This window comes from Ciconia boyciana, chromosome 17, assembly GCF_034638445.1.
Source record: "Ciconia boyciana chromosome 17, ASM3463844v1, whole genome shotgun sequence".
Taxonomy (NCBI): domain Eukaryota; kingdom Metazoa; phylum Chordata; class Aves; order Ciconiiformes; family Ciconiidae; genus Ciconia; species Ciconia boyciana.
In genome coordinates, this window is record NC_132950.1 from 12,430,636 (window position 1) to 12,443,701 (window position 13,066).

Genomic DNA, 13,066 nt, shown 5'->3' on the forward strand with positions numbered 1-13,066 from the left:
GTTAAAGTGATTCTGTCTCCCTGGAATTAAAGATGCTTCTTCAAAAACTCATCTACTCTGCAACATGTTTCAATGGAAAGAGCATTAGCTGCTCTGCTTGGTTAGTAGCTGCGCTGCTCTTGCCCACTCATTCATTCTTAACGCAGCTTTTAAAAGCCCAAATTCTGCTCTTTATCTGGTCCATTCTACCCATTGCAAAGTGCTGGGTACACTCCAGTGCAAGAGTCAAGTGACTACACTGGAGTGGGAATGTTTCAGCAGATGGACCAGCAAATACTGCAACTGCTAGAAACTCAGAGCCTTTTGCTTTTGCACACCAAAATTACAATAAGGTTTTAAGTTCTAGCGGCGAAGTCTGTGCCAAAGCACTAATCCTTACCAGCCTTAGAAGATGTTTGGGCGTTTCAAAACACATGCTCCTTCTCACACATTTATTCCAAGCTAAATTCAACTATATGGCCATTCCCCTGCAATTGCCATGCATACAGCCTCGGTATTCACCCCCATAAACACTCTGGGAGCTTCTTCTGTATTTCCAAATTAAAAAAAAAAAATACTGATTGCAGCCATGGAAAGCTACATACAACGCCTGCGACTGATGCATGCGTTTGAAAGGGCACTGTGACCTGCTTACCACAATGTTACTAAAACAAATCCTGCCCTTCACTGAGGACGCAACATCAGTCATTCAACTACAACTGTTGTTTTTTGTGTGAACTACTACATTAGGATCAAATTTAATTTTTTCCCTCCCTCTGCTTCTTTTCATGTGGTCTAGCAGCTGGGATGCTGGAGAATCACAAGAAGATTTTTGGCAGCAATGTGCAGACCTCCCCCAAGTGTAGCAGTGGGAGACAGCGTACTGCCTGCGTTTGGTAGTGTGAGCATTGCAATCAATTACACTTCTTTCTCTTTTCTGTATCTTTGTGCTTCATGCAGAATCCTGCACCACGCCCAGCCAGCCAAAAGCCAGCAGTATTCTTAGCTACAGAACACAATTTTTGTCTGTAGCTGGCTGGACACAGCAATCCTCTGAAGGAGGACTAAAGCCAGCTCTTTGTACACATACCTGGTGAGAATATATCTGGGTTAAACCGAATGTCAAATGACGTGTCACTAATGGAGCCTACAGCCTTGCAAGCATTTCGAATCACTTCTCTGCTTTTGGGATCCACTGGAGCAGGAAGAAAAATAGAATACAAATGAATGTGGATTTCAGAAAGTGACAAGCCGAGCTATTAAATTAAGAGAAAAGTTCTGTTACTGAAAGCAGCAATGATGGCACATTCTGCAGAAATCCATTATAAGAACAATCAATTGTAAGATATTTGGAAAGGAGGATGGCTGCAAAATGCAAAGTCTGAACAAGAGCACGTAAGATGACCCAGAAAACCCATGGACATCCCCCTCCTCCCCTGATACTCAGAAATCCAAGCCCGGGATTCCCAAAGGTCTCTGCGCATTGCACGCTTCCCAGCCCTGCCACAGCCCGCTCCCCTCCACCTGCACTAAGCCTCTGGCAGCCCAGCCCCAGCCGCCGACCCTGCAGGCCAGCCTGCTGCCCAGGCTCTCGCTCCTGCGGCAGAGCTGATGGGCTTGCCGCATTCAGAGACGCTCACCCACCCACCCACCCGTCCCCCAGGGTGATTAATTCATTAGTGCGTGAACAGGTCTATGCGAAGAGCTGGGGCAATATTGATAGAAGGCAGCAGTGCCTGTCCTCCTTAACAACAAATAATCACCCCGACCACCCCCCGTCTGGCATAGCTCCTACCAGTGACACAGCCCACCGGCCAGGGCAGGAGGCCTGGGCTGCTTCTGGTGCTGAGGATGAAATACCTGTTCCGTCATCAGATGCAATGGTCTCAGCAAGCTCTTTCACCTGATCAAGTCCAGTCACGTTATCATCTATTTTACCATCCTCTGACTCAGACTTCTCGCTGTCTGCAGTACCGTTCTCCGGAGAGGCTCCATTTTCCAGCGCACCTGAGCTCTCCTGCTTGTTGGCTTTCTGCTGCATCAGCTGCAGCGCAGCCAGCTTCATGAATAAGAGATACCTACAGTAAAGGAAAAGAGGAATTCAGCACAGCAGGAGAATCCAAGAGGATCACCACTGCTCTGCGAGGAAAAACCTCACAAAGTTAGCATACCATTTCCCCTGTGGAAAGGCAGGATGTACACCCTCTTCCCATGAGCTTTCCAAAATCAAAGGAGTGCACATAGTTTATTGGAAGAAGCAAAAAAAGTGGGTTTTCATTACCCATCACAATGGGAAACTAATCTCCTTGCAGTGGTAACAAATTGCTTTCCACGCGCAGCATCAGCAGACAGCTTGGGAAGACTCTCACTGCCAGATGCACAGGACTAGTCAAACACAAGCCAGCAGCAATTTTGCCAAGAGACCTTAGCAGAGAGAGGCCCAGCCTCTGCTAGCCAAGGAGGAGCAGCAGCAGCACCCTACGGCCACGGTCCTGCAGGCTGCTGGTCTGGAAGCTCTCCCAAGGAGCAGCAAAGCCTGCCCGCAGGCACGTGGCAGAACCGGGAAGGGCGCTGGCTGCAGAACTGGTTGCTCAGTGGGCAGGGCTCCTCCATCAGCAACTGGAGGGCTTGTCTTCCCAGCAAGCAAAGCACAGGCTCTGACCATCCGTGATAGCAGAGCACCTGCAGCCCTTCACATCAGAAGCAGAAGCGTCAACATCGCCAGCACCATGCGGCCGCACCACACGACTCCGAGCTGTCCTGCTCCCAGAGCTCCCACTTCCTCGCCTGCACTGAGCGAGCCCAAATGCCAACACATCCCACCACAAAAGTGCCTACAGCAGTTCCCATAGGGAATTTTTTTTCAGCCTCTAGGAAAAAAAAGTAGCATTCAAGACATCTGGAGAGCCTTAAAAAGATGCATAAATCCTTCCCGTTCCCTAGCCATCAGGTGCACAGCATATCTGCAGGGAAAGAAGAACTTCTAAATGTTTGGACAGGAAACAACAAAACCAGATCTGGAGACTAAAAAGCAAACCACCTCTTTCCCTGGCTCCCTGTAACCCTGTCAGAATCCCTACTGTTTTTACCTCTCATTAATTAAGGCTCTGTAATTGCACCTGCATGGCCAAGCAATGGGGAAATTAGCTGCCCACTTCTGGGAGCTCTGTTGTGATGTCCCTGGGACAACACAGCATGGTCCTGACTTGGACCGTTACCAGTTGCAGGTGGAGGAAGGGGGGAGCTCAGCTCACCTGTGTTCTACAAAGGCATCAACAAGCTCTTGCCGCAGACAGCAAAGCTTGTGTCTGTGCTGCTTGGGGAACCCCATTTTCTTACATTCCTCTGGCATCTCCTCCCCTTCGACAGGCAGGAAGTTTAGATCTGGGGGGAAAGTGCGGAGCAGGTCCAGGATGTAGTGACGCCCGTCATTGCCAATAATGCCTTTGCACTCCACCGAGGAGCACAGCTCCACCTCCTCATTCTTGTCATTGAGGACTTTGTGCTTCTGGATCTTAAGTGGCCTGCTGGTCTTCTCCAGCAGCTCCAGGTACTTGGGGTGTGAGACAACTGTCTTGCCAAAGTCTATTGACCCATAGATGACGCTCTGTTCCTGCTCCCGTTCCAAGATGCCAGGAATAATAGACTGAGCTGTCACCCTGTAACCTCTGTAATCCACCACTACAGTCCCCAGCGTGTACAGCCCTTCTACATCCACAGCATTATAGGTCCGCACACCATTGAGATCATTGGTAGGAGCTACGTAAGCAGCAACATCTCCGCCAAAGTCCTTATAGTGGTCACGGACGTCAAAGCCCAGGCTGAAGAAAATGTTGTTCCAGATGAACATCTGCATCTTGGTCTCTTCACTGGGGTTGATGGCCATGACGTTGCCATCGATGACAGCCATAGCACCTCTTGTTGCTGCTGCAGTGAAGTCGCTGTGAACCTGGAGGTAGGTGGAGAGAAAGCTGGGTAAGGAAGGGCTGCCACCCTCCCAGCACCTTGCTCTCAAAGCTCCCTGCAAATTTCTCCTTCACTCCTGTCCTCCTGATAGCCTTCCAGCAGGCAGACAGGCAGGTCAGCTGGCTTTTACTTTTGTGAGCCTGGCTAGTGGCTTGGATACAAGCTCCAGGAGCCAGAACATTAGAGATCAGCATGGCTCAGGCTCATCAGCTGTCTGCAGAGGAGGGCTTAGATGTAAGCGTGTCCCCCCTCCCCCTGTTCCTCACACCCACTCGAGGGAGGACTGGATCCGACAGAACAGCAGAGAACTAAGAGGAGGCTGCCTTGGGGTCAGCAGGGAGACACGGGGTCATGGAGCGCAACTCTTCCCCGTGGGGCTGGGAGCAGAAGGCAGACGTGCAAGAGAGAACAAGACCCCTTAGCTTACGAACAGGGATCCTCCTCTTGCCGTTTCTAAAGGGTAGCCCAGGTGAAGTGTCCAGATGCAATATGGGCAGCAGAGAAGGGGATGCGCGAGGAGTTGCCTGCACATCCCAAAGTTACCTTGAAAATGGCTCGTTCTCTCAGCAGCCTCTCGGGCAGGTTCTTGCGCGGCAGCTCTCGCGTGGTCTGCAGCTCCTCGTTCCAGTCTCTGGTCTGAAAGAGTCAAAGCCTTGTGGGAAGCAATGCATTGTGTGGGAAGGGGCTGGCAAGTCAGCATTCTGCTTTATGAGGCATTTTGTGAGAGAAGGGAGGGGAAGGGGCAAGAATTCAGGCTGCTGTGGAGTTCAGAGGAAGTGAATTAGCAGCAGGAATGAACACTCCTCATGAGTGGACTGTATTCAACAGCAGTTTGGGATAGATCTTACGTTAGCCCAGCTTATGCAGTGCAGTTTAACTGAAATAGCAGCTTGCTAGCTCTGGAGGAGCACAGTGCAGGTTTCACTAGCCACCACACTGCAATGTGGTCGCACTGCAGGCAGACAGCTGCCCATGGGCAGCCATTACAGCCCTGCAAGATTTTATGCTACGAAGCTGCAACTGAAGTATTTGGAATAGTTTACTCAGAGACACAAGAGCTATTCCAGGCTTGACTGCCATGGAAGAGCGCTCTGCCTTCTGTGCAGTGGCACTCATCAGAGCAGGGACATGGGATTTATAAACACCCAAGCAGAAGTTGCTCTTCTCAGACCTTTATGTGCTCAGGGAGTTGCAGCCTGAGCAGCACAGCCCGTACAGTCAAGGGCACTGTCAAGAACAAGGACTCCCACAAGTTTTCCCTTGATGAGCAAAAACCCTTCCACAAATACCAGAGGTCTACTTGTTAAAAGTTAACTGGTTCCCAGCACAGCTGGCAGCAAAACTCTTGCCAGTGTTCTCAGGCGAAGCAAGATCAATACCTGTCCAGGTATGTGCTCTTCATAGCCCAGTCTAGAAGTATAAGCGTCTTCTGCCCGGACACAGTCCATGGCATGTTCTGCTTGCGGAGCCGTCCAGCTGTACACTTGGAAAGGAGTGGCTATCCTTTCAAAAGGGTGTCTCTGAACCCTAGTTTGGGAGTGAAAACAATTAGACATTTTCTAAAGGAAGATTTCTTTCCATTCTAAGAGAATTTTCCCTCTGCTGCAACACCAGCTTCTGACAAAAAAAAGAGCAAGACCAGGCCCCGTGAGCCACACAGTGGACTTTCATTTAACAAGTACTATACCCCATGATGAGCGACTGGCACGGGCAGCATCTCTCAACAGCAGCCTGCAGAATTACCTGGGCTCTCCCCATCCTCCTTTCCCCAGTTTTAGCCTCAGTTCTATCACCGAGATCCCCATCACCCTCTGCATTCAGAGGCGGACGATGCCCACTCCCAGCCAGCCACCTCTCAGACTGGCCCTCAGCTTTCACACCAGTCCACAGGGGTTGCATTATAAAACCAGCCTACAGCACACATCCACTAATGAAGTGACAAAGCAAGCTTCACCAAATGGCCTCTTGTGTAATCTGTCTGCTCTCAGCAGGTGCTGGAGTCTCATCTGTATTTACTTCTGGCCCAAGAAGCAACACAGTATAATCATTTTTAAATGGCCAGATAGTCACAGTGGTGGCTGGAGGCCACTGCTAATTTCCAGCCCTTGTCTAGTGTCACTTTCATCTTCTTAATGAGAGCAGAAGCAGGGCTCCTGAAAGCCGCACAATGTGCCTGTCAATTTGCACCCTGCTGAGCCGAGGCAGTTCATTAAGTGGACTCTAAAGAATGACAGGCGTTTGCACAGGACCCACTGTCCTGGAGCAGGATAAATGGTCCCTGCAGCAAGGACAGGAGAATAAAACAATACATTATTGGGGTTTTTTATTATTATTATAGGAGCTAGAGGAAGTTAGAGAAAATTAACATGTACAGACATGTTTAAAGTAATTATTCTCTCTCCACTGTAAGCCTATGCAAAGCCCTCGTGTTACTTTCCCTGATAGTTTATGCTTCAGTCTCTTTTCTGGAGTCAGGGGAGAAGTACCTACTGATCAGGTTGCCAGCCCAGCGCTGCTCCAGCATGGGGCCATGCTTCACATTAACTCTTTGCTGCCTGGCTAGCTAGGAAGTCATCAAGTCTCCCACGAGGCATGTAGCCAGCATGCAGACTCAGCGAGGAGACCCACCTCTCAGGAGCTGGTCAACACATCAGCAGTTTCCCTTGTATGAACACTGCAGTCCATCTCTGGCCTTTCTCTCCCACTGTGCCAATTGCCCTACGTGTTGAGTTTCTCAGCAGGGACAGAGCGCGTTGAATTCCAGGTAAGGCCCACAGCTGATACTCCCGTGGCAATGGAAAGCTGTCATCCCCCCACCCTTTGCTTTAGGCAGAACTGAAATCCGTAAATCTACATGCTGTAAGCAAGAGTCATCTGGGAGCTACAGCCAAGAGAAACCATCCAGTGGATAAGGATCAGGACTCTGGGCTTCCACCAGCCTCTGTTACTGTCGTGCTGAACAACAGCAGACAAATCACATCAGCCCGACAGCCCCATGTTTTGAGCAAGGGAAAGACAGTTACATCACGGTGCTGCCATGATATTTAGTCAGGTATTTTGTGGTCCTTGCTGCGTAGACTCGCATGTACCGACCACCCCACCGCTATGTGAGCTCAGAGAAAGCAGGCATTGCAATCCTTGCTATATCAGAGTGGCATCCAGTTCCCACAGAACCAGCCACATAGCTGAGCCTCACCAAGCAACTTCACAACAGACTGCTCAAGGCAACTAGAGAGGAAAAAGCGCTGCTACCGTTTCTTCTGCAGAGCGGAAAAGTTTTTTTTGAAGGTAGGGCTGATCTGGTTAAGTAGTTCCACCAAGGAATGACTGAGAAAACTGGGGTTTGCAGGTTTGGGATTGAAGTTGTACGCAGTAGACCTGCAAGAGAAAAAAGAAACAAAGTCACAAGCCATTGTCATACCCAAGATTTCCCATACCCTAGGAACGTGGTACATGAATGAGAGCTTTCCATATATGCACTGCATGAAAGGCCTGCACAATGTGCCCTTGCTTGCAAAATGGCGACCACGTGGCACACGGACAGATGGGCTGCAAGGGCCCCCTCTAGTCTCTCCACACGAGATACAGCTAGTAACCCTGTACCTGGGCCCTGATGGATTGCACAGCAAATTTAATTTGGACCTTCTTCAGCCACCGCCAGGTTCAAGAAAGGCTTATATTTTTATAGCTGGGAAGGACTGATTTCACAGAGCTTCCCAAACACACCAAAAGGGCCTTTGTTTAACAGAGAACCCAACGGTAATGGCACCAACTATACCAAACAGTCGGTGCCCTCTCAAGATACCTTGTCTCCCAGCTGGAAGGCTGAGCACCAGACCTGCCAGGAGCACGCCGACAGGTCCCCCTCCCCAGGTCACGTTCTGCCAAACTCAGAAAGGCCACTTGCTTCACATTCATTGTGCCACTTGGTCTCCTGGGACCTGCACTCAGACGCGTACCCTAAGACTCATTACTTTTAGCACTTATTTTTACAGATCTGGGGGGCCACAATGGACTACAAATTCTTTCTTCCACGAGCCAGTTTAATACAGAGCACTTCCACTTCATAATGAGACAGAAGGAGGAAATGTGCTTGAATTTTATCTTCTATATTTTAAGCTCTCCCCCTCTTCAGGCAGCTTCATTCTCCTTCTGTGAATTATAACCTTGTATTTCAAGCACGCAGTTATGGTTGCCCAGGCAATTATCTGGATTGCAGGATTAAGGCCACCCAGAGATGTCTCTGAGCTGATGGTTGCTCAGGTACAGCAGGGTTTCTTGCTCTGAAGTTCTCTCCTGTCCACCCTCAACTCAAGAGGTCTCTGTTACAGGCTGCTGGGCTGGATGGACCCTGCACCTCCCTCAATACAGCCACTCTGACAGGAACAGCACAGCCGCTTTAACAGTCTCTCACAGTCACTATTAAAAAAAAGAAATCTAGTCAAATCTGTGCCCAGCTTAGGAAGTTCTGACAGATTGTGCTTTTGCTTTAGGGCAAAATGAGATAAGTTTCAATGGTCAGGAAGGAATTCCCTCCCAACTCAAAATGCTCTAATGAGCTGATGACGTTATGGGATGTTTAAACTTTCCCTAAAGCATCAGGCACTTAGCCACTGTGGAGAAATAGTACCAGGCATAACTGAACAGCCCAATCCAGTATAGCAACTCCTACAAACCCATGTGAGCAGCAAATTAAAATAGGCTATTTTCCACAAAAAAAAAAAAAAGGCAGCAATTGTTTGTTTGTGGGTTCTTTTCCAGTTGGCTATTGCAAGCTCCCTGCTGCAGGGCAGGGCAGGAGGAATCTTAGTTACTCACTGATTCAAGTAAAATCCTCGAGTGGATGCAGTGATACTGACGTGCCGATCCTCCACAGTGATGACATATAAATACATGAGGTCCCCATGCATTTTCCGGTTACCGGGTGGAGGGTTCCAGCCGCTCATCGTCAATACCTTTAGGCACTGCAAAGGCTACAGAAGAACAAAACAGAAGCAACTCCTGTTAGCAGGAATTAATTCCCTTGAGTTACAGAGCCATTCGATGTACACGCCAGATTCCTTTTACCTGCTGCCCTCGCTTGGTTCCAGAAACAGAGCTTACAAAATAACCTGGTCTCAAGAGCATAGCCTTCCTTGAGCCATTTGCAATCCACTAATTTGCCTGTTTACTGCCTTTCACACTGTAAGACACACGTAAAAACAGACACCCTGGGCCTCTGCGCTGCACAAGGCATGGATTTCTTGCTGTACTGGTTTTCAAATGGCAGCCTCTAAACCAGAATCCAAGTGGGAGGGTATGGGAAAGTTAAGGGTAATTTGTAGCGATCTGCAGATCCCGTCTCCAGGACTCTGCAGAGAAATGCTGTCCTCCCTTCCCTGCCATCCCTCCCAACAAGACTGGCCATTTTACGCTCTGCAGGTGTCCAAATTCGGTGTCCAGTGTTTTGCACACAAGCTCTTGGACTTTATTCGTTTGGCTAAGCAGTGCTATTCCAGCACTCATTAAGCATCAAGCAGAGCAAATCCCAAAGTCCACTTCAGTGCAGCTTCCAATCCCTGAACACCAGTTTGCTGCAAGGAACGTGCCGATAGCTGTTTTAATGACACAGGAGAACTCTACCTTCCAGTCTCTGTTCTGGGGCTGAAGGGCACACAGGGGTCTCTCTTTGCTACCTGGCAGGATATGTTCAGGAGGGGTGCAGTCAATTTGTTCCATTTCGGTACCTTTCTTCTTCCGTTTTCCACTGTCTAGAACAGACAGAGATAGAAAGTCAGTGCTGAAAAACATAGTATCCCCTCCTCCAGTAATTATTCAAGGAGGAATGCAGAAGTGCTCTGAGTGTTTCTCTGCACTCCTGAATGATGTGGGACAGCTGATTGTTACGATGTGTTTTAACAAAGCAAGGAGGCAGGGGAATGAAAACACTGACCACACCAGAGAAGCCTTTTTGCCCCGTACCTCCCAGGTCTCCTTCAGTGAAGACACTCAGGAAGGACAATGAATTACAGTCCACACCATTGAAAGCATCTGATGGGTCAAGACTCTTCAGAAGGTCCCGAATGTGACGCACGTGTATCCTGGCTTCTCGTACTGTGTATGGCTCTGATGAGCAAAAAGAGAGGAAAGAAACTGGAATTACACAGCTGCTTACTCCTTTGGCACACAGGTCTCAAAAAGGAACCACAGGAAAGGGCTGCCAGGTGGCCAGAACCGCTCCCTATGAAAACCTTCACTCATTCCCTCCCGAAGTCTGGAGGAACTTGCCTTCCACCACTTTCAGCAGCGAGCCCTCCTGCAGTCCTTCAATAGTTTTCAGCTCAGCAAAGTTATCGAGGACATTGCCATCCAGCTGCAGAGAGAAGCAGGTCCGATGGCAGGTATCCTCACGGTCCATCAAAACTTGGTGGATCTCTTGTACCATCTCTTGAGGAGAGACCTTAAGAAGGGAAGAACCCAGACAGTTATTCTCAGTCCTCACACGTGTTCTTGCCAAACTTTGTCCTTCTGCTGCAGAATCAAACACCTCGCGTACCCCCCCAGGCTTGGAAAGGCAGACTCTAGCTCTCCCTCCCAGGAAGATCACTTCTGTCCCTGCTGGGAGGGCACTGCCACCTCTGGCAGGGTCAGCCACCCCAGCTCCATCCCAAAGGGCTCGGCACCCAGAGGTGTCACAGCCTAGCACCACGCCAAGCACTCGGCATGGGACAGAGATGGCAGAGAGGGCAGCGAAGGAAGAGAAGGTGGTGGGGGGAAACGGGGGGCTCTTCCCTTATCCATTCACACTGCACAGCTGTGGTGAGGCTTTGAGCGATGCACATGGAAAACAGACCATTTCCTCCACTCGATCTGCCGCAGTATCCGCAGCGTGGTGTGGCACGTCCGTGCCAGTGCCACACCTCCAGGGCACGCTGCCTGCAAGCGCGCGGCTCCCGTGACGCAAGAACCGCCCCGGCTTGTGCACCAGGGCTGCTCTCCTACCTCCCTGCTCTGGCTCCAGCACCGCTGACACTGCTCTCAAGCTAGGAGGACTCAGGGTAGTTTACATAAGCTGCTGTAAACAACGTGGCCTGCTATTATTAGCCTATTAAAACTAACAGCCAAAAGGATTTAAAGGAGAAAAAAGCTAGGCTGAGATAAAGCTAGTTCCACAGGGGATGTAATTTCACTGCACTCTCTGCTGGTCTTTGGGAGATAAGGCTTCCCACTGGGTTTAGACTCCAGATGCCTCCCCCAAAGTGAGAGATACTTCATCCAAATGGTTTTCAGTGAAGTATCAAGCTAAATCGGAATATCAGCTAGGCATGTCAAAGCCCGTCCTGGTCTGGCAGCACACGTCATTGTCCACACGACACACGCAGAGCTCTCCGTGCGGAGGGGAAGTAGAGACTGCATTGTTCCCTTGATCTTCAGGCTGGTGCTCGAGCTCCCTGAGCTGCGCTAGCGCCCGTCGCTGTACCAAACCCAGGTTAGCCTGAAGGAGCATCACGCCAAAACCGCTGGGCAAGCAAGGGATTTTCCCTTCCTGAGACACAGGCCCAGAAATCACGTTTTCACATCCCTCCTTTAAAACAGCCCAGAAGTGGGAAGGCCATTTGCCCTGTGCTCAGCTCCATGCCTGAGCCCCTCTGTGATGGGCAAGGAGCAGCTACACCTCAGCTAATTCCCCCTCCCCTTGCTCCACACCTGGGACCTGGAGCAAAACATCCTCGCAAAGCCTAGGCAGGCCTGTGCCAGACAGCCTGTTGCTCACGTCTCCTCTTCCTTCCTTTTTCTCTAGAAGCCACCAGTCAGGCAGCTTCTCTCCTGCACCCTCCATGCTTTGCTGCCTCCTTCCCCACTTAATCCCATCGGAGGACGGACGAGTCAGGGAGCTGTGCGCAGCCTGAAGGTACTGTCCAGGCTGCGGGGACTAACAGGGCCCTTCCTGGGCACAGTCCCCTGTCCCCTTCCCTGCCTGGCTGACTGAAGGGACGGTGCCGTGTGTGCCCTGGCTCAAACGCTTCCCACCTCCTCCTCATCCTCTAGTGCCACACCTCCGTTCCCCTCCCCAGCCGGCAAAGGGCGGTACCTGCAGGGAAAAGGGCTCTATCCCTGGCGCACAGATCTTGACGGTAAATCCTGTGTCCTGTATGACAATGACCTCCTGGTCGTTCCCGTCTTCTCCCGGGTCAGCCTCCTCGTGACCGTTCTGCCTGGCATCCTTCTCGCCCTTGAGGCTCTCGTGCGGGCCGCCGCCATTCATCAGTGCCACGCCAGACGGGTGCTCTGGGCGAGAAGAGAGGGATTTAGACAAGGTTTGAGCAAATGGACGGTCCTCTCCAAGTGGCTAGAGAGACTGGTTCGGACAACACCACCGTCCTCTGGCCAACCCAAGCGAACCAGGGGTTAAAAGGCAGCAAGCGTTTTATTCTGCACTTGGTGTTTACTAGACATAGGTGTGCCAGGCCCTTCCCCTCACAGCATAATTAACGCGCTCTCGCTCGCCTGCGGGGTTTGCATCTTCCACAAACCATGTGCGGAGAGGGGAGGGAAGGAAAGCAGGAAGGATGGGTCAGTGTACAACACATTCAGCTTAGTCTTAAGAAGCCTCTTAATTAAAAGAAATGGGTGTGTGGTGCTTTGCGGCCCGGAGGCAGCTGTAACCTCTGCACCAACATGTTACACAGCTCCTAACATACCTCCTGGTACGCTACTGTTCAGCCAGGAGAGGAGGGAGGGGAAGAGACGGCAGTTGCATTGCTAAGCTGCGCGTCACGTGGGAGCCAGGTTACTCCACAGGCACACAAACAGCTCCCACGCCCCTGCCCGCATCTGGCCACCCTCTGCATTTCCACAGTACCTCGCAGAGATCCCATGGTGCCAGGGCGAGGCTTTGCCTAAGCAATTTTATTCAAGAAAAAGGTGACGACATTTTAAGTGCTCATTTAGACAGATGCGTCACAGGGACAGGGAGCTCTCTGCACCTACTTCACCACTCCTGCAATGGTTTGTTTTCTTTTCCAATAAGGTGTATAGTGTCAGAGCTGATAAGATCTAGGAAGCTGCAGGTCTCCTAGAGCAGCCTACGCCCACCAAACTGGGCTGGGGACCACACTAAAGAGGATACGCTGCATTGTTG

The 13,066-nt window shown here is 50.6% G+C and overlaps 1 protein-coding gene across 3 annotated transcripts in view; it reads right to left on the minus strand.

The window, feature by feature from the left end:
- CLUH (clustered mitochondria homolog) overlaps positions 1-13,066 on the minus strand; it is a 42,142-nt gene that overhangs the window by 14,971 nt on the left and 14,105 nt on the right. For all 3 annotated transcript variants that reach the window (XM_072881917.1, XM_072881916.1, XM_072881918.1), the window contains exons 2-12: positions 12,017-12,213; positions 10,213-10,384; positions 9,907-10,050; positions 9,568-9,695; positions 8,764-8,918; positions 7,198-7,323; positions 5,325-5,472; positions 4,489-4,581; positions 3,234-3,928; positions 1,840-2,057; positions 1,070-1,174 (exon numbers count right to left, since the gene is read on the minus strand). In XM_072881917.1, coding sequence (XP_072738018.1) covers positions 1,070-1,174; positions 1,840-2,057; positions 3,234-3,928; positions 4,489-4,581; positions 5,325-5,472; positions 7,198-7,323; positions 8,764-8,918; positions 9,568-9,695; positions 9,907-10,050; positions 10,213-10,384; positions 12,017-12,190 — 2,158 coding nt within the window. In that variant the 5' untranslated portion in view covers positions 12,191-12,213. The remainder of the gene's footprint in view (positions 1-1,069; positions 1,175-1,839; positions 2,058-3,233; positions 3,929-4,488; positions 4,582-5,324; positions 5,473-7,197; positions 7,324-8,763; positions 8,919-9,567; positions 9,696-9,906; positions 10,051-10,212; positions 10,385-12,016; positions 12,214-13,066) is intronic.